The sequence below is a fragment of the Hippopotamus amphibius genome, chromosome 1, assembly GCF_030028045.1.
Source record: "Hippopotamus amphibius kiboko isolate mHipAmp2 chromosome 1, mHipAmp2.hap2, whole genome shotgun sequence".
NCBI classification, from domain to species: domain Eukaryota; kingdom Metazoa; phylum Chordata; class Mammalia; order Artiodactyla; family Hippopotamidae; genus Hippopotamus; species Hippopotamus amphibius.
In genome coordinates, this window is record NC_080186.1 from 55,085,322 (window position 1) to 55,106,653 (window position 21,332).

Sequence of the window (21,332 nt, forward strand, 5' to 3'; positions counted from 1 at the left end):
GTAGAAGTGATTCTTTGTGTTTATCCTGCTTGGGTTTGTTGAGATTCTTGGATATATGAGTTAATGTTTTCTACCAAATTTGAGATGTTTTTATCCATTATTTCTTCAGCAAAAGTTATTACCTTTTTTACTCTTCTCTCTTTCTGTTACATCTTGTACATCTGTGTTGAGTTGGGTTTCATCTGTTTTGGACTGCCTGATACTATCCTACTGGTCTCTGAGATTCTTAATTTTTCTTCAGTTATTTTACTTTCTGTTTTTTGGACTAAACAGTTTTATTGCCCTATCTTCAAGCTCACGAGTTCTTTCTTCTGCCATCTCTAATCACCTCCTTTTGGTGAATTTTTATTTCAGTTATTTTATTTATCAAGTTTTTTTTTATAGTTTCTGTCAACTCTTTGAATGTGTTTTAATTCTTATAACATACTTAAAATAGCTGCTTGGAATTCTTTATATGCTAATTCCTGTATTCAGAGTACTCAGAATTTTACCTATTGATACCCCTTTTTTCCAGAGTATGGATCACTGTTTCCTTTTTCTTTGCATATCATGTAGTTTTTGCTTGAAAACTGGACATTATGAATATGTCTTAATGTTCCTCTGGGAATTCTCATGTCAAGTTTATAGTCATATTTTGAAGCTTGCTTGTGGTTTACATATTTCTAGATATTCTACTGATTCCCAGCTGTTCTGGTGGACTTGGATTCTGTCCTCTGACAGTTCAACCTCGTAGGGCTTCAGCTTCTTGCTGCCCAGACTGTACATAGTTGAATGTACCCTGTTGAAAAAGCATCAAACTCACAGTAAAGCTGTTTTTCAAGTGTAGCTTTCTCTCTGGCCTCTGTCAGCTTTTCCTCCTCAACTCTTTCAGTTTTCCTCTGTGCATACATAGTTTATCAATCATCCAGTGATTTGGGCAGAGTTTATCCTGAGAATTTCTGTTATATTCCTTTTATGGTTCTCTCACTGCTTGTGCTTTCTCCATTTAAATTTCCAACTGCTTTTCCATGCCTCAGTTCTGAGTCCTATGGTGATGTTATCTTTCTCCAGAGGTGATTTTTGTTTGCTTGTGCCACATCTGGGGTCTCCAGCAGTCTGGGGTTACCTTAATTAACTCTTAAGGATTGAGAGTTTTTTATTTGGCCACCTAGGTGTCTTTAGGTAGAGCTGCAGTGTATGCAAGAATCTATTTTTTTTTTTTTTTTTTTTTTTTAACTTCTGGTTCACTACAGTTTAATCCTTTAGGGTTTCAACTCAAATTGTGGGCAGCATTTTCTATGGTTCTTACCAGTTCTGAATCTTGCAATCTCCATTTGATCCCCCTAGCTCTACAACAATGTCAGGAATAACGATCAGTTTCTGAGCTACGTCATCTGGATTGGCAAATAACCCCAAGGTAAAAGCATCCTCAGATGCTGGATTTATATCTGTAGGTCTCCATCTTGTCTTGGATCTTGGCCTGGTTATTCTTTACTGTTGTATTAGCTTTTTGATGCCATCAAATTGATGGTTTTTAACATTTTGCTCAGTTTTTCTAGAAGCTCTCACTGGGTGGGTTGATAAATATTGCCTCTTCTGACATTATTGCAGTTATTTGAATTGACATATTTGAATCAATGAATGCAAATAATAGCATTAGGATAGTGTCTCTCTGTCTCTTGGCTTTGATTTTTTTCTGTGGTGACTTCATTCCTAAATATGCTATCTCTATGAGGTGGCAAAGATGACCACTGTCTGCTGTGATCTACATCATTGTCATAGCTGTTATTTCCACTGAAGAGTATAGCTTTCCCAGTAGTCCTCGTAAACATCATGAGGATTCCAAGTTTCCCATTCTGGGCCACATTCCCATCCATAATAAAATTATGATGGCTAGGAGAACAGGGTACTCTGATCAACCTGGGTATCACTTGCTTATCCCTTGATCAAGGAGCCTAAGATTGGTGCAACTTTAATAGTTGAGTAATAGTGTTTCCTTAAAGGAAATTACCATTAGCATAAATAGGAAAAAGAATGTTAAGCAAGGTAGCAGATTGCTCTGTAACATTTTTCATAGATTTATGGCATATCTTGAAAGATTTCATTGTATTCTTGAATCCAGGAAAACTACCTAGCAACAAAATTTCATGAAAGATTGTAGTTGACTGATAACGTTACTTGTTAAAATGATTTTGCTAAGCTTATATATCTTTGAGATTAGCAAACTGTGACAAATGTTTTCTAGGGTCACTGTTAGTAAAAGAATGAAAGAAACTTTTATGTCTCATTTTTCCCTTGCCTTCAAAAGTTAAGAGACCTAGATCAATTGTTAATCTAAAATAACTGCTTCTAGGGATAAGAATAATATGGTACCTTTAAGATAGAGTTGCTGTATGAGTTAGCAATTGCTGTGTAATAAATTACTCTAAAACTTGGTTTAAAGCAAACATTTATTATTATAACAAGTCTATGAGTCAGTTAGGCAGTATTTCTAGTCTTCGCAGGGTTCGTTTAAGTCTGCATTCAGAAGCAGGTCAGGAGGGTGATTCTGCTGCTCTTGGGTTCTCTAGGATGGCCTGGGGTGGGACATCTGGGCTGTCCTTTTGTCCTCCAGCAGATTAGAGTGGGCTTGTTCTCATGGTAGTGGCAAGATTCCAAGAGAGCAGAGGCATACATGGTCTCTTGAAGCCTAGCTCAGAATTGGCCAACTGTGACATTTGCTACATTCTGTTGATCTTGCTTATAAGGTCAAGCCCAGAGTTAAAAGGATTGAGGAAAGATTCTACCACCTGGTACGGGAAACTGCAAAGCCTCATTGCCAAGTGCATGAATAATGGGATGGAACAGAATTGGGGTTTGTTTTTTTTTTGCAGACAGACTTTTTGATTCATGCTGTAGAATTAATTTTTGATGTTATTTTGTTCTGGGTTGAGCTCCATTATATTTCAGTAGGAATTGTGTTTAAGTATGGAAATTGTGACAAGTGTAAATTAAATACATTGATCTGTCCAGTAGTCCAGATGACTTGTTATACTTGTTTCATGGGATGTGTCTGATGAGATTTTGGAAGCATTGTTCATGTGTTGAGTTGCCAGTTGTAGGGTAATTGTAGTGCCAGTTGTAATACCAGTTGTAGATGATTAATTTGTACCTGTACTCTTTTGGTTATAAGTGACAATGGTTTGTTTGTGTTTATTATTATTATTCTAACATTCTTAATTTGAAACTTGACTTTATTTTTTCTCCGCTTATTATTCTTTGTATATTGTGGTATTTTAAACAGATTTATTGAAGTACAAGTGACACATAATAAATCACACATGTTTAAAGTGTGCAATTTGAACAGATTTGATATCTGTATACACCCATGGAATCATCTCACAAGAGAATAAACATATTCTTTATCCTCAGAGATTACCTTGTGCCCCTTTTTAATCCTTTCCTATTTATTGCTCTTCCCCTCATGCCCAGACAGTGACTGATCTGCTTTGTGTCATTTATAGAGTAGTTTGAGTTTTCTGGAATTTTATGTAGATGAAGCTGTGCAGTGTGAGATCTTTTTGTCTGCATTCTTTTTTCACTCAGCATGATTATTTTCAGATTCATCTGTGTTGCGTGTATCATTAGTTAACTTCTCTTTATTCCATTGTAAAGATACGATTTAAGGATTCATATGTTGTTGGATATTTTTTCCCTTAGCTTTTGGCTATTAGAAATAAAGATGATCATTTGTATATAAGCCTTTGTGTGAACATATGCTTTCATTTCTTTGGGTAAATACTTAGGAGTAGGTGTATGTTTGACATTTTAAGAAATAGTAAAATTGTTTTTACAAAGTGATTATATCATTTTATCTTCCTCTGTGTGTGTGTTAGAGTTTCAGTTCCTTCACATGTTTGCCAGTACTTGGTATGGTCAGTCTTACTAATTTTAGCGATTCTTGTAGTTGTGTAGAGATAACTTGTTGTGGGTTTTAATTTGTATTTCCCTATTGGCAAATGATACTGAGCATATTTTCATATACTTACTTGCCATTCATGTATCTTTGGTAAAGTGCTGTTTCAAATCTTCTGTATGTTTTATAATTGGGTTGTTTGTTTTGTTGTAATTGTGGTTTTAAAAACTGATTTATTGGGATATAATTGACATGTAGTGAAATACACATATTTAAAGTGTATAGTGGGACTTCCCTGGTTGTTCAGTGGTTAGGACTTTGCCTTTCAGTGCTGGGGATGCGGGTTGGATTCCTGGTTTGAGGAGCTGAGATCCCACATGCCTCGCGGCCAAGGAACCAAGCAATATTGTAACAAATTCAATAGACTTTAAAAATGGTCCACATCAAAAAGTCTGTAAAAAAAGTAAAATAAGGTGTATAGTATCATAAGTTTTGAGATATATATATATATATATATATATATATATATATATATGCTCAGGAAGTCATCATCACAAACAAGATAATGAATATATCACCCCCAAAAGTTTCTTCATGCCACTTTGTAATTTTTCCCTCTTCAGCTACATTCCCCCTTTGAGTCTGTCTTTCAAAAGCATTTAATCTAAGGTTATTATAGTCAGTGCTGCTTGAATTAAGAGGTTTTACACTCTTTCTGAAGGGAGCAGGCATTGTTTCTGACTTTGTGTGAGACTAGAACAATAATGCCTCCCATCCTCTTGGGTGGCTTTTTCCTTCGCCTTGGGTCGCTTCCACACAGGCTTGTTCTAATCATTATGCAGCTAGTTACTTAAGGGTGTGATAGCTCTGTGCAGTTGTCTTCTCTCCAGTATTGTGCCCTGCAGTCTCTAGCTGTCATGGCTTCATTGGACTTCCAGCTCAGTCTTCTGATTCAGGCAGACCATCATATTGTACCTGGGTAGCTCTTCCCTGGGTAGAGGGGCTTATTTTCTTTAGGTGGTAAGTTGGGATTGTTGGAAGACTCACCTGTTTTTTTCTCTTCTTTTAGGGTTCACCGTAAGTGACTGCCTAATAGCTGAAAACTATCATTTCATATGTATCTTCTGGTTTCTTAGCCTTTTTAGGTAGAGGGCAAATTCAATTCTTGTTATTCCTTGGCCCTTATATATATTTTTTTCTTGATATTTTTCTTTGTTTTTTTAAGTTATAAAATACACAGTATTAAATTTACAATCTTAACCATTTTAGTTGTTCAATTCAATAGTGTTAAAAATATTTGCATTGTGCAACAGATCTCTAGAACTTTTTATTTTGTGAAACTGAAACTCTACCATTAAATACTAATTTTATCCCCCCCAACCTTAACCATTGGCAACCACCTTTCTATTTTTTATTTCTGTTATCTTGACTACGTTAGATATTTCACATGCGTGGAATCATGCAGTATTTTTATTTTTTAAATATTTATTTATTATTTATTTATTTTTGGCTGCATTGGGTCTGTTGCTGCACGTGGGCTTTCTCTCTAGTTGTGGAGAGCGCAGGCTACTCTTCGTTGCAGTGCACGGGCTTCTCATTGTCGTGGCTTCTGTTGCTGAGGAGCACGGGCTCTAGGCACATGAGCTCAGTAGTTGTGGCTCACGGACTCTAGAGAGCAGGCTCAGTAGCTGTGGCGCACAGACTTAGTTGCTCTGCGACTTGTGGAATCTTCCCGGACCAGGGATTGAACCAGTGTCCGCTGCATTGGCGGGCGGATTCTTAACCATTGTGCCACCAGAGAAGTCCCAATATTTGTTATTTTGTAAATGGCTTATTTCACCTAGCATAATGTCCTCAAGTTCAACCACGATGTAGCATGTAACAGGATTTTCTTCATTTTTAAAGACTACATAATATTCCATTGGATGTATATATTGTGTTTCCTTTATCCATTTACCTATTGACAAACATTCAGTTTGCTTCCAGCTCTTGAATAATGCTGCAAGGAACATGGGTATGTAAATATCTCTTTGAGATCCTCCTTTGAATTATTTGGTATATACCCAGAACTGAAATTACTGGATCATATGCTAATTCTGTTTTTAATTTTTTGAGGAACTGCCATACTATTTTCCTTAATTGTTGCACCATTTTATATTCCCACCTGTAATGCACAAGAGTTCTAATTCTCTTTTTTATTATTTTCTGTTCTTTTGGTAGTGACCATTCTATTGAGATGTGAAATGATATCTCATTGTGGTTTTGATTTGTATTTTTCTTATGATTAGAAATGTTGAACATCTCATATACTCTGAACATTTGTATGTCTTTTTTTGATATTTCTGTATTTAGATATTTTGCCCATTTTTTAAATCAGGTTGTTTTTGGTTTTTTGCTGTTGAATTGTAAATGTTACTTATATATTTTGGATATTTAACCCCTTATCAGTTATATGATTTATGAAAATTTTCTCCCATTCTGTAGATTGCCTATTCACTGTATTGATTGATTCCTTTGATGAAGAGGAGTTTTTAAGTTTGAGGTAGTCCACTTTGTCTATTTTTGCTTTTGTGGTCTCTGCTTTTGGTGTCATATCCAAGAAATCAGTGCCAAACTTAGTGTCATGAAGCTTTTTGCCTTTTTCCTTTTCAGGGCTTTAATTCTCATGTTTAGGTCTTTGATCTATTTTGAGTTAATCTTTTAATGTTGTGTTAGGTAAAGATTCAGCTTCATTCTTTTGCATATTTTGATCCAGTTTTCCCAGCATTGTTTGTTGAAGAGACTGTCTTTTCCCCATTGTGTAGTCTTGGCACCCTTATTGAAAATCATTTGACCATACATGCATGGGTTTATTTCTAGGCGCTTTCTTTTGTTCCATTGGTTTAATATGTCTGACTTTATGTCAGCACTACACTGTCTTGCTTACTGTTGCTTTGTGATATGCTTTGAAATGAAGAAGTGTAAGACCTCTAACTTTGTCTTGTTTCAAGATTCTTTTGGCTATTCAACAACATCCCTTGAGATTCCATATGAATTTTATGATGGATTTTCCTACTTCTGCAAAAAATATCCTTGGAATTTTGATAGGGACTGCACTGAATCTGTAGATTGCTTTGGGTAGTATGGACATTTTAACAATATTAAATCTTCCAGTCTGTGAACATGGGATATCTTTTCATTTATTTGTACCTTCTTTGATATCTTTTTGTAATGTTTTGCAGTTTTCTATGTACAAGTCTTTTGCTTCCTTGGTTAAGTTTATTCCTAAGTATTTTATTCTTTTTGATACTATTATAAATAGGATTGTTTTCATAGTTTTGTTTTTCATATTGTTTGTTATTAATATGTAGAAACACAACTGATATTTATGTGTTGGTTTTATATGCTGCAGTTTTCCTGAGACCATTTATTAGTTTTAACATTTTTTAAAGAATCTTTAGGACTTTCTGTGTGTATGAGCATGTCATCAGTAAACAGGTAATTTTACTTCTTCTTTTCCAATTTGTGTGGATTTTATTTTTTCTTCCTGTCTAATTGCTCTGGTTTGTACTTCTAGTGCTGCGTTGAATAGAAGTAGCAAGTGTGGGCATCCTTACCTTCTTTTTGCTCTTACAGGAATAGCTTTTTGTCTTTCACTGTAGAGTATGATGTTAACTGTGGGCTTTTCTCATGTGGCTTTTACTATGTTGAAGTGGTTTCCTTCTATTCCTAGTTTATTGCATCTTCCTATCATGAAATGGTATTGAGTTTTGTCAGATGCTTTTTCTGCATCAATTAAGATGGTCACGTGGTTTCTGTCTGTCCTTCTGTGAATGTGGTGTTGCATCGAGTGATTTTTATTTGTTGAACCATCCTTGCATTGCAGGAATAAATCCAATTTGGTTATGGTGAGTATAATTCTTTTGATGTGCTAATGAATTCAGTTTGCTGATATTTTGTTGGGGATTTTTGCTAATATTCATCAGGGATATTTGTCTGTAGTTTTCTTGTTGCGTTTTTGGCTTTGGTATCAGGGTAATGCTGACCTCATTACCCTGAATGAGAATGAGTTTGTGCATGTTCTTTTATCTTCAGTTCTTTAGAAGAGTTTGAGGAGAATTCTTTAAACATTTGGTAGAATTATCCAGTGAAATCATCTGGTTCTTCTTTTCTTCATTGAGAGGGTTGTGATTACTGTTTCAGTCTCCTTACCTAGTTACAGATCTGTTTAGATTTTTTTAGTGCTTCATGATTTAGGCATCATAGGTTGTGTTTCTAGGAATTTATCTGTTTTTTCTAGATTGTCCAATTTGTTGGCAGATATTTGTTTATAGTAATCTCTTATAATCCTTTGGCATTTGTTATAGTGTCACCTCTTTCATTTGTAATTATATTTGAATCTTCTCTCTTATCTTCTTAGTCTAACCAATAATTTGTCAATTTTGTAGATCTTTTAAAAAACCAACTCTTGGTTTTGTTGACTTCCCTCCCATTTCTGTTCTTAACTTATCTCTGCTCTATTCTTTATTATTTCCTTCCTTTTGCTAACTTTTGGTTCAGTTTCTTCTTATTTAAGTATTAAGTTGATGATTTAAGATCTTCGTTTTTTAATGTAAGCATATAAACTTCCCTCTTAGTACTGCTATCAGTGGATTCCATTAGTTTTGGTAAATTGTGTTTTCATATTTATTTGTCTCCTAATATTTTCAAAATTCCCTTGTGATTTCTTCTTTGACCCATTGGTTGTTTAAGAGTTAGTGGTTTAGTGTCTGTATTTGTGGATCTTCGTGTTTTCCTTTTGCTCTTGATTTCTGGTTTCATTCCATTGTGGTGAGAGAAGATAGTTTGCATGATTTGAGTCTTAAATTTGGTAAGACTTGTGGCCTACCTTAATATATATTTTTGATGTGTTATATGCACTTTAGGGTTTAATTCTGAAACCTTTTCTAATTTGTCAGCATTTAATTTTCTAAAAGATCTCAAAATCTTTCACTTAATCACATCTGTAAAGATACTTTTTTTTTTTTTTGCCATATGAAGTAAAATTTACAGGTCGAGGGAGTAGGATGTAGATATCTTTTGTAGGACCATTTTTTAGCCTATCATACTGAGAAGCTCATAGTAGATTTCTGATGTTCTCACTTTAATTTATACTTCAGTTTGTACTAGGTCTCAGTATCCAGTTCTGGGTGGGTAAAGGCTTGTGGCAGTGGGTGGCAGAATATTCTCATCTCTTCTAGACATGCAAAAAACTCTAGGTCTGTGTTCTCAGTGGGTGATCCCAGAAGTATCAGCATCAACATCACCTTAGGACCTGATTAGAAATGCAAATGATCAGGCTGTGATCTTAGACCTGCCAGATTGGGAACTCTGAGGGTGGAGCCTAGTCATCTGTGCATAACAGGCCCTCTGGGTGATTCGGATGCACACTGAAGTTTGGGAACCACTTTTCTAGGTTGTTGACATTATTAGTATTAAAACCATATTTGCTTTCCTTTCCAGCGTTTTTCTGCTTAATGCTAATGCTTAAATTAGTCTAGGCTTTATCGTCCACATACTTTGTTTTCTGTAGAGATGCAGACATTTAGTACCAAATCTTGGTACTGATAATCAGTGAAATTAATTCATTGACTCAATAATAGGTTTCACTGGGCTAATTTTTGTCAGTTGTATTTTTACTTAGATGTAGTCATTTTATAAAGTAATGTTACTGGGATCCAGAAGTGATATGAACTTTTTCTCCAGTCCTTGAAAATTTGGATTAAACTCATTAGCCTAAATTTTACTTTCTTATTTTCTACATCCCTGTGTACATTTGGGGATACAATACAAACTTTCTAATCTTTCATTCTGCCTACATTGTGAGACTTTTATTATGTGCTATCCAGTGAAAGTTCTGAAGTGAGATAAATGAATTCTTTTCCTCAGTTTGTCCACATTGTTGCTCAGAAAACACACAGGTAAACAGAATTGATATAGAGCTATCACTAGTTGCTATAACAGTTGAGAAACACAGCTTTACATAGTCGAAGAAATTAAAGAAGGATCTGCCAGGGAGACTGAGCTAAATATTGAAAAACTAGTAGAAAAGTATTAGCAAGGTTAAGGGGAAATAGAAAGTAGGTACAGTTCACCATGTGAAAAGGCATGAGAGCTGAGAGAGCGGAGGGCTCTTCTGGGAGTCGAGGGGTTTAGTACAATAGAAACATGCAGCACAGGGGAGAGTAAAGACTGGGGATAGACAGGTGAGGCCTAGGTTATTGATGAGTACTGTTGAAGGACTTGAGGCATAGATGTGATATCTTCAGGGTAGCCATTGCAAAATGATTACTTACAAAGTTTTGGGAATGATGAATTTGAGAGAATAGTGAGTCTAGAAAAAGAACAGTGAACAGTAATCTAGGTGAGAATGGTAGGTGTGGTGCTGCCATTTTTTGAGAAAAAAAATTCAGAAGAGTAACAAGGTCGTTTCAGGAAGGGGGGGAAAGGTGATGTGTAGAGTTCAGGGTAGGATATATTGAATTTCAAAATTTGTGGAGTGTGATAAAAGTAGGGGTAAGTAGATTTTTGACAGGTAAATTTTCAGCGGAGTGTTGGGGTTGGTTTGAAGGATTCAGTCTTATACTAGATTGAAGGTTAAATTGAGGAAGCAGAAGAGTATCAATAATAGGCTATTCTCTAGAATAACCTTCCCTGGCATTTAGTAAATATTTAATCAGTGTTAGCCATTATTATGGCTACTATTAACATATACTTTTATGCCATCTCATGTTTTTTTTTTCTTCAACTTTTTGGTGTGTTTTTTGGTATATATGTAGTGTTATTAGATAAACATTGATATAGATAGAAGTGCATTTTATTAACAAATACTAACTTTAATTACTGGTATTGCTGTACTATTAATATAAGCAAGTTAAGAGAACTAAAAAGTTTGTTTCTCATTTGGATAGATTATTGTTCCTCAAAAAGATGGTACTTAGCAATAGTTTCCTGAAGGTTGCTTTAATAATTTATAGTTTTTAATTTAAAAGAATAGTATATCATAGATGTATTTATTCATACCAGAAGTAGAAGAACTAAATGATTGCCTTTACGTGTATTCTTTCAGGTTTGATTTATTTTCGAATGAGGTTGTTCCTGCAGCGAGATGTTAATAAGACAAAATCTAGGTAAGTAGAATATGACTTTGTTAAATATTACATATCAAAGTAGGAATAATACAAGGTAGGAATAATACAAAAAAATTGTTTAAAAAGCATGCCTCCAAATCCGAAATCACTGAGGTGTTTTGTTTTTTGGGTTTTTTTTTTGGCTTAAGCAAAATACAAGTTTACTCTTCTCTTCCATGAAAGGAATCCAGATAGGTGATAGAGCGCTCGGGTGGTGATTCTGCAGTGTCAGGTGATCCAGACTCCTGTGGGCTCTTTGGTTGCCATCCTTTAAACATTTCTCATCTTCTGCTGTGGTTGATTGAGTTCTAGCCAATTCCTGAGAGCACGGAGGAGGAAGAGGGGAATCGGAAGGGCAAAGGGGCACATGCCATCTGTAATTGAAGGATATTTTGGAGAGTATCCTTCCCACAGAACATTTTCAGTTCCAGCTCATTGCTTGTAGTGTGGCACCATGGCCACACTTAGCTGCAAGAGGAATGCAGAAATGTAACCTTTAACCATGTGCTGCAAATTGGGAGTTCTCTTAGTACGGGAGGAGAGGTGGACAGTGGGATCAGACCACCAGTGTGTTTGCCACAAAGAGTAGTGCAAGGATGCAAGGGGCTCGTGATGACCGTGGGGCTGAGGCAGTGGCGACAGGGAAGCAGGCAGAGCGCAGAGAGTGAGGCGCTGCTGTCAGCACCTGATTGGGTGTGGAAAGGAGGGAAGAGGAAGCACTGAGGGTGGTTCTGCTTTGGGAAGCTGGGTGGAGGGTGTGCCTTTCAACAAGGTACAGTTTGAGAGGAGGAGAAGGTTTGGGGGTCGCAAGAAGAATGGTGACAGCCCATTGAGACATCTTGGCACATTAACATGGAGATGTCCAGTGGGCAGGTAGGTGTGCGGGGCTCTGCCAGGGAGAAGAGACTTCGGAAGTGAATGTATTGCCCAGGGAACGTGTGCAGCACTGGAAGAAGACTGCAAACGGCGTTTTGAAGAGGATAAATATTTAAAGGGTATTTAAAAGAAATTCATCAGGATCAGACAGGGAGATAGAAGGAAAAGCAGAATAGAAAGATACTGGGAAATAAGAGGCAAAAGATTGTAATAAGAAGGGAGTAGCTGGATTCAGTAAATGAATGCTGAAGTGTCTAGCAATTAGGAGGTGATTGAGTGCAGCAAAATAGGGAAAGAGATGTGTGTGTATTTAGATTTCTCTGTCTATATGTATCAGATATGGGTGTGTGTATGTGTGAAGTTGTTTATAATAACATGATCAAAATGGTCATAGTGGCTGTTGAAGTCACTCAGGGTAGATGACTGCTGTTTCCCTGAGCTGATCTTTAGGAGTGGAGTCTGCATACCCTGTGCCCTCCCCCCAACCCTTGGCAACCCACTTTGGGCTTTTGTCACTGTGATAGAACAGTAACTAAGTCTCTCAAGCTAAAATTCTGTATATATTTACTGCTAAGTGAGAATGTTTTTATGGGCGGGGGGGGGTAGATATTTGATACAAGGACTAATGTGCTTTGAGAAACATGAAATGATTTTTAAAATGGGATGAAATTAGGGTCCCAGCTGCCACTGTTCACCCCCTTCTTTGATTTTAGCATCAGGCAGTGAGTGAGTGAGTTTTTAAATTAAATTTTGAAATACAAAGAACCGACTTTTTGATGCACTTGGTCCAGTTGAGTTGATGGAAGTACAGCCGTCAGATTGTGGAACTAAATTCTTAGTTTTCCTTCTTATATGTTGTGATTAACTTAAGTATGCAATTTCCAGTGACTGTTAAACATGTTAAAAAATCAAGTTGATGTTAGGTTTAGCCACTCAGAAACCAGTTCAATAAGAAATTTGTTAGGTTGCTTCCGTGTTCCCTTCTTAGTGGGTTAAAGTACTTGAGTAGTCTTTGCTTTTGTGAATTTTACTTTCTTATTTCCATCAACAAAGAAAGCACTTCCACAGTTGTTTAAATTTGCCAAATTATGATTTCTTTATGTTAATATAATGTTCGAAGTTATTGTTTTAATATTTTTTGTGAGTATCTCTACTGAATGACTTTTCTAATTTAGCATTCTGATTTATTTTAATTTTTTAAGACTTGACTTCAGAAAATTGAATTGTGATCATGTACTTTTGGTCTGATATGTGAAAGATTGCTTTTTTTAATAATATGAGTTGTTGAAATGTTAAAAAGATGCATTTACTGCCTGTTGGTAAGTGAACATGGCTTCGGGATATAACAGGTTAAAAAGAATATTTTGATTACATTGCAGTTAACGTGGGCATTTCTAAATCACACTAGATGTTTCAGCTATCAAAAACTTGCTGATCTCAATGGTTAAAAAAAAAAAAGAATAGCCTAGGATGAGAAGTGCTGTAGTTGATAACGGGCAGTTAAATAAATGGTGTATTCTCAATCAGTGGTTTAGGCATAATTTGAAGGAAAGTTTCCTTTTATTGGTATTATGTAGTATTAATAGTAGTGGTAGTTTGGAGAATATTATTGTATTAAGTGCTTCTCATGGCTTATTAATCTTTATAGTACCTCCTATAAGATAGGTACTGCTGTCTAGAAAAAAATTTTTTATTTTTTGGTTAATAGTGAGCTGTTTCTTTTTCTTTAGCAACTTTATTTTCACAACATTTATTAGAAGGAACACTTGCCTGTATATCTTTCTGAAGGAGAGAAGAAGCTAGACTTTGGTACTTAAAGTCTTCTAGTGATTTTGTTTGCTAGTTGAATACAGTGTCTATTAGAATGCTTATTCTGATTTCTTACAAGTTAGATATTGCTGATAGGATGACACTGGTTTAACCTATTCTGGTTTTATTCCAGCACAATTATATATACACTTTTTTTGTTAAGGTATAATTTACATTTTTATTAAGTTATGTATGGTAAAACAAAATTTTAAAGTGTAGCGCTGAATAAGTTTTTACGTATATGTTCACATGTATAACCACCATATAATTTAAGATGTAGAACACTGTCATTGTCCCAGAAAGTTCCTCGTGCTCTTGCCTTTCCAGTCCAATAGACTTTTCGCCAAAGTAAGCATCTTTCTGAATTCTGTCAGCATAGCTTAGTTTTGCCTGTTCTTGAACTTTATGTACATAGAATTCTATGATATGTGCTCTTTTGTATCTGGCTTTTTTCATTCAGCATAATGTTTCTGAGTTTCCTCCATATTGTATCAGTAGTTTATTATTATTGCTGAGTAATATTCCATTGTATGAACGTAATACAAATTTTTATGTATTTTCTCTATAATTTTGCTTATTGTATTCTCCATGTCTCTGACCAACTTTCTGCACTGCTTTCCTTCCTCTAGTTGTCTCCTTCACCGTCCCCCATTACTTTGCACAATAAAATGTAAACTCATAACATGGTATATACTGATCTCGCTGTAGCCATTCCAGAATGCCTAGAATTATCTGAATAAACTAAGTATGATGTTCATAGTCTTAGTTTTAGTTCTGTGTATATGTTGTCACTCTTACCTACTGCTTTGTCTCCCCAACTGTCAGTATATTTTCTCCTGGTTGTCAGCTTATCTCCTGAAATAGTCCATCTCAAGTATCATCTTGTCCTTTGAGCCAGACCTGGCCATACTGCAGTAGACTGTTTTCTTTACTAGACTGTGAGCTCTTTGAAGGTAGATATCATCCATATCTTATTTATTGTAGTAGCACAGTGCCAGAGTACTGTGTGTACTTAGTGATTTGTTAAACATAGAATAGCCAACAGTTTTCTCTCTAACAAATAGGGGTTCAGAGTACTGGCTGGAATGGAATGAGGGCATTAGCACTTCAGTTGCTGTTGGGCTGCAGGAAGGAGCCAGTGAAGGCAATCCAAAGGTAGCATTATAGGCATTTTGGAAAGAGAAATAAAATATAATAATATTATATAATGTTCTTAGTCCAGGCATAGTAATGTTTTTTGTTTGTTTTGTTTTGTTTTCATAGTAATGTTTTTAATCCAGACCTTAATTTAAGGAAGATTTTGATTATTCTTTCCAAATAAAGGCATTAATCCATGTTATGGAAATTAGAGTGTTGCTACTTAATAGTATTCTCTTTGTGAGTTTCTACTGGTTATTTCTTTAAAGATTTTAAAAGACATGTTAGACTAATACAGGTAGAAGATTAGGAAGACTGGTCACATCTTTAAGAAGTGAAGAAAACTTTTCCTTATTTTCCTGAGGGTAAGAAACTGTTGAAGTGGAGGAAAAAATTGAATCATAGTCTGGAATTGTAAAAGCATTTTTGATTTCTATAGCTTAGGAAGCTTGCTGTTTGCTGAGAAGTATTTTTAAAGATTTTGTTTTATCATTATAGATCTGTAATTTATATAAACAGTGTACTTTCTTAAGAAATGAAACTTTAAAAAAATTTTAAAGCGTTTTGCACTAGTTTTCTTCTTCAAGATTTGAAATTGGGCTAGTTGGGTTGGCTATCATAGTCACCTGGGGGGTTTTTATGCCTGAAGCTTTATTGCCTTCTAGCAAGTCCAAAGCAAGGAGAAGTTCTTCCCCACTGGAATCAATTTGTTGCTTTCCCTCTCTGCAGCTTCTACTATAAAGCTTGAACACAGAGCTGGGCATTGACCCCATCTCATGCTATTCCTTCTGTCTCTCTGCAAGGATTTTTCTTAGACACCGATTCTTATTGAATGTAGAACCTTGGTTATTTCTTTTATTTTGTCCTGGGTGAGAAGTGTGTTTAGTTCTCTTGTTGATAAAATTTGAGTGTTGAGAGAAGTTTACCCTTGAGATTGCTTGACTAATGTTTCTCTAAGTGATTTTAGACTAGTTTTTCTGCTCAGAGGCTGATAGGTATACCTGTTTCAGACTCTTCCTCTTCATTTTGTACTTCAATAGTTAACACAGTCAGATGCTGCTAAGCTTTTTCATTTTGCAGAATTCCTGAATCCAGGGATTTAAAATTCTTTATGAATGTCTTATATTAGCTTAATTTCCTTAATTTCCAAATTAACCTTTGTGTGCTTCCATTCTTTAGTAGCACTGTAAATGTGGTTCCCTTTGTTGTACTGTGAAAAAGAAAACTTTTTAATTAAGTTGTTTGTTTCTCATTCTAGATAAGATTATACAATGTATATTCACCCTTTTCCAAATATATTGCTGAGTAACATTATTTTCAAAGCTTTTTTTATATAAAAGCCACATATGTTTATATAAGCCGATAGTACAGAAATATTTAAAATAAGAAGTAAAACTCTCCTCTCTCGCTCAGCCCTATACTCCCCATAAGTTACCCAAAATGGCTGGTATGTGTTCTGCATTGTTTTCTTACTGTTTTCCAATATATCTTGGACATTTTTTCACACATGCATTACATGTAATATAACCGTTTCCTTGTTAACAGATACTTAGGTAAATCTCAGGGGTTTTTTGCTTGTATGAGCAATGCTACAATAAACATTCTTAACTATATCATTGTGATTGTGTAAGAATGTCTATAGGATAACTTGTAGCAATGGATTGCTGGGTCAGTGGAAGTGTACACTTTAATTTCATATATACATATGTGTGTGTGTGTATATATATATATATATACTGCAAATGAGATTGTACTACTTAATATTCTATTAGCAATTTTTGAGAATATTTGTTTTCCCACACTCTTTTAAATGTTAGTGTTTTAATCTTTGCTAGTCTGATCATTGAAAAGTGGTATTTATTTGACTTTGCATTTCTTTGTGAGATTCTCAAAGGCTTGAAATGTCACTTTCATCATAATTTAATCTCATTGAGAACATATAATTTGCAGAAGATGTTTTCCTTTATTGTTAAGTCCATCAATTAACATACCTTCATGTTTTATGTACAGCATTCACTTAATGTTGAATAATTAGATTTTCTTCGTTCCCTTCATAAAGCTATTTATTTAGGGTAAATAGTTTCTTATGATCAATTCCTTTATAGTTTGATACAAAATAATGTTAGCATAGTCTGTAAAAAGAAAATAAAAGCCATTACTAAGTATTGGGTAAATTAATTCTAGATTAATAGCATGCTGCCAAAATCTGTTGTTAAAATCTGCCTTTAGCAGTAAAAAAAAAATGTGGCAAACGTCATTCAAATATATAAACAGTAAACCATAAAACTGCCCTGTCAGACCAAACAATTTTGAAATTGCTGTAGTTTAGTCTTCTATAGTAGGTCTAAACTGTAAATTATTGAAACCTAATGTTCTAGGCACTATGCTATATGTTAAGTATGCATTGGTAATTAATTGTGCTATGTAATTAATTGTAAGTCATGAATAGAATACTGACTGGTATGTATAGCTGAGTATAGTGGGACTAAGGAGGGAATTTTGAAGGAAGATAATGAGAAAGGCTTTATAGACGAAGGTGACATTTGAATTGTACCCCCAAGGAAAGAATAGAATTTTGATTGTAGGATGACCTTGGGAAGATATGAACAGAGGGGATGTAAAATAAAGCTCTTATTTTAGTTTCCAGAAATTATTTTGTGAAACAGTTTCATTTAACTGGATTCCATATTATCAAAGCTACTGATATTTTCTTAAGTGTATTCAAAGTTTACAATTTACTGCAACCTAGGAATTCATTGCTTGAACTACTTCCTTGTTTGCCTTTTTCAAACTTTTTTTTACCAAGTCGGATTTTTTACCAAGAAATAAATTATATTGTGAAAGGCTCCATACTGATCATTAATTTAAATATTATAATATTACACTTAAGAGTATGAGGTTCATTAAAAAAATTAAGTGGCTTGAGGTCAGGTAGATAGTTGCAAAGATAGAATTAGAACCTAAGTCTTCTGACCTGATCTACTTTTCTTTTGAGATGACCATTAAAGCAGATGGTTAAAACCTCTTAGGGTCTTCTAGCTAGGCTGAGGATTGTCGGCCTACCTGTCACTTGATGGTGCTCAGTAAATATTTGTTAAATGTTTTATTGATTCAATGTTTTATGAACTGGTTATTATAGTTAAATTGGTTGTAGCTCATACTTGATACTACTTACTAGTCTGAGGAGGAAAGATGACTAAATATGTAATTATAATCAAATGTGATTAAAGTTTTTTTTTTAAGATTTATTTATTTATTTTTGGTTGCATTGAGTCTTTGTTGCTGTGCACGGGCTTTCTCTAGTTGTGGCAAGTGGGGGCTACTCTTTGTTGTGGTGCGCAGGTTTCTCATTGTGGTGGCTTCTCTTGTAGTGGAGCATGGGCTCTAGGCATGCAGGCTTTAGTAGTTGCATCGTGTAGCCTCAGTAGTTGTGGCTCTCGGGCTCTGGAGCATAGGCTCAGTAGTCATGATGCACAGGCTTAGTTGCTCCATGGCATGTGGGATCTCCCCAGCCCAGGGATCGAACTCATGTCCCCTGCATTGGCAGGTGGAATCTTAACCACTGCGCCACCAGAGAAGCCTGCGATTAAAGTTCTGATAGTCTGTGCCCTGGATTACAAAGACCATGTCTGTTTTATTTATTAATATACAAACACTTAGGACAATACTTTATTAGATGATAAAGATTTATTGAATGACTGAATGGAAATATGGGAAGGCCTCCCAGAAGTGGTGATACTTAAACTAAAACTTGGAGGGATTTTTGGTGATTTATCTAGATAAAAAGTTGGGGAAAGACTGTTGTTAGTAGAGGAAATGGCATGAGGAAAGGATGAGAGGTAAGAGAAAGGGAAGATTTGTGGAACTGAAAGGAATACAGTATGTCTTGAGTGTGGCGTTCTTCATGGGGTGAGGATGAGAGGAGTGACTAGTGTCAAGAGTAAGGCTTGAGCTATTTTATTGAGGGTCTTATAAATCACTTTAAGAAATTTGGATTAATAGAGTAATGAGAGCCCTTCAAGGAGTTTAAGTGTGAGGAAGTGATGTGATCAGATCTGGGTTTTAGAGTTGTGGAGAGTTAAAATAGAGAACAAATTAGTGAAGAAGCTAGACTGGAGTCAGGATGACCAGTATGTAGGGGGAGGCTGCTGGCCTGACTTTGAAGTGGTGGTGATGGAAAAGATGTGGTTGGATTTGAGAGAGATTTAGACAAGAAAATAGATCAGCTTTGGTGATTAATTGCAGTGGAATTGGTGGTAGGAAAGTAAGGAAGAAGTTGAGGATGATGTCCTGTTTCTGGCCTGGCAGTCGTGCGATATTCATAGATAGGAACTGTGGAGAAGAAGCAGGTTTATAGAGAACAGGAGCTAAATTTTAGCTGTATTGCGCTTGAAGTAGCTCAAGACATCTGAGTGGAATTTCAGGTGGCAGTTAGATACAAGAGACCTGTAACTTAAAGAGATCTGAGAGTCATCAGCATTAAATCTTCATAATATCTCACAAATTTATAATTTGTTTTGATAATCTCTCTGCAAGATATTACAAAACATCTTTATATGTGAAATATTCAGTTGACCTAAAGTGTTGAAAAATGACTTGCTCCATGTAAATTTATGAGCTGCTATTTTTATTAGAGATTCTAGTCTCAGCTTATTCTTAAACAAGTTATGTTAAAACTTCTGTAAATTCTGCAGCCAGAGTGCAGATAATTTTTGACTCACCATCATGTATAGAAGGAAGGCAATATAATATGAATGGTTACTGAGTATTTTAAGGGGGGAAATATTACTTAAGTAAAAGTAATAATCTTTTAAGTTGGAAGAACTAACTTGTCTGCCACTCCTGTCAGATATTCTCAGAGTTCTTAAAAAGTTTAAAATAAACTTGCCTGTATCTACCAAAAGCTTTCCTGGGATTTGATAGGATTTGCATTAAACCTGTAGATTGATTTGGGAAAAATGAAATTGAAATCTTTACTATATTGAGTTTTCAGTTTATCTTCTATTTATTTAGGTCTTTGATTTCGTTCATCAGCATTTGTAATTTCAGCATGCAAATATTTTACTTGTTTTGTTAAGTTTGTACCTGAGCGTTTCATTTTACTTGGATTGATTGTAAGTGGTATTGTGATTTTAATCTCAGATTGTTTTTTCACTGTTAGTATATAGAAATGGAATTGCTTTTTTTTCTTTGAGGTAGAATTCACCTAAAATAAATTATTAATTTTAATATATAAAATTCAGTGGCCTTTTAGTAGACTTGCAATATTGTGCAACCATAACCTCTAACTAGTTTCAAAATATTTCATCACTCCCAAGGAGGAGACCCGGTACCCATTAAGCATCACTAGTCATTCCTCCTTCTTCCCAGCCCCTGGCAACCATGAATCTGTTTTCTATTTCTATGATTTTCTCCATTCTGTATATTTCATGTAAATAAGATCATACAATATGTAACCTTTTGTGTTATGCTTCTTTCATATTTTTAGGTTCATCCACTTTGTAGCAGATGAGTACTTTATTCCTGTTTATGCCTGAGGAACATTCTGTTGTATGATTATGCTAATTTCTTTATCCATTCATCTGTGGATGGACCTTAGGGTTGCTTACACCTTTAGGCTATTGTAAATAGTGCTGCTGTGCACATTTGTGTACCTTTGTTTGAATATCTGTTTTTAATTCTTTGCTGTATATATGTGGGAATGGAATTAATGGGTCATATAATAATTCTGTGTTTTAACTTTTTGAGGAACCACCAAATGTTTCTGTGGTGACTGCATCATTTTATATTGCCACCAGAAACGTACAAAGATTCCGATTACTCTGTATCCTTGCTAATAACACTTATTGTTTTTCACTTTTTGAATTATAAGCATCCTAGTGGGTATGAAGTGGTATCTTATGGTTTTGGTTTGCATTTCTTTAATAACTAATGAAGTTGATCACCTTTTCATGTGCTTCTTGGCCATTTATAGATTGTCTTTGGAGAAATGTCTGTTTAAGTCCTTTGCCCATTTTAAAAACTGGATTGTTCATCTTTTTGTTGTTGAGTTGTAGGGGTTCTTTATATTCTGGAGACTGGCCCCTTATCAGAAAAACAGTTTGCAGATATTTTCTCCTATTCTGTAGAATGTCTTTTCATTTCTTAGTGGTGTCCTTTGCACAAAAGTTTTCAATTTTGATGAAGTCCAATTTATTACTTTGTTTTTTGTTGCTTTTGTCATATCTAGGGATCCGTTGTGAAATCCAAGGTCACGAAGACTTATTCCTACATTTTCTTCTAAGAGTTTTATAACTGTAGCTCTTATATTTAGGTCTTTGATCTGTTTTGAATTAATTTTTCATATGGTACAAGGTAGGAGTCTAACTTTATTCCTTTGGATGTAGATATCCAGTTATCCCAGCATCATTTGTTGAAGAGACAATTCTTTTCCCATTCAGTGGTCTTAGTGCCCTTATCGAAAATCATTTGGCCATTGATGAATGGTT

The 21,332-nt window shown here is 35.1% G+C and overlaps 1 protein-coding gene across 23 annotated transcripts in view; it reads left to right on the forward strand.

Moving 5' to 3' along the window:
• The window catches only part of ZNF644 (zinc finger protein 644), a 158,554-nt gene that overhangs the window by 20,834 nt on the left and 116,388 nt on the right, over positions 1–21,332 (forward strand). For 21 of the 23 annotated variants that reach the window (XR_009049790.1, XR_009049789.1, XR_009049786.1 and 18 more), the window contains one exon: positions 10,962–11,022. Coding sequence is in view for 16 of the 23 variants with exons in the window: in XM_057713402.1 (XP_057569385.1) it covers positions 10,962–11,022 (61 nt within the window). In the remaining 7 variants the exon portion in view is untranslated. Of the gene's footprint in view, positions 1–1,329; positions 1,397–6,303; positions 6,417–10,961; positions 11,023–21,332 lie in introns of those variants that run through there. The other 2 variants (XM_057713315.1, XM_057713322.1) reach the window with 2 other exon arrangements.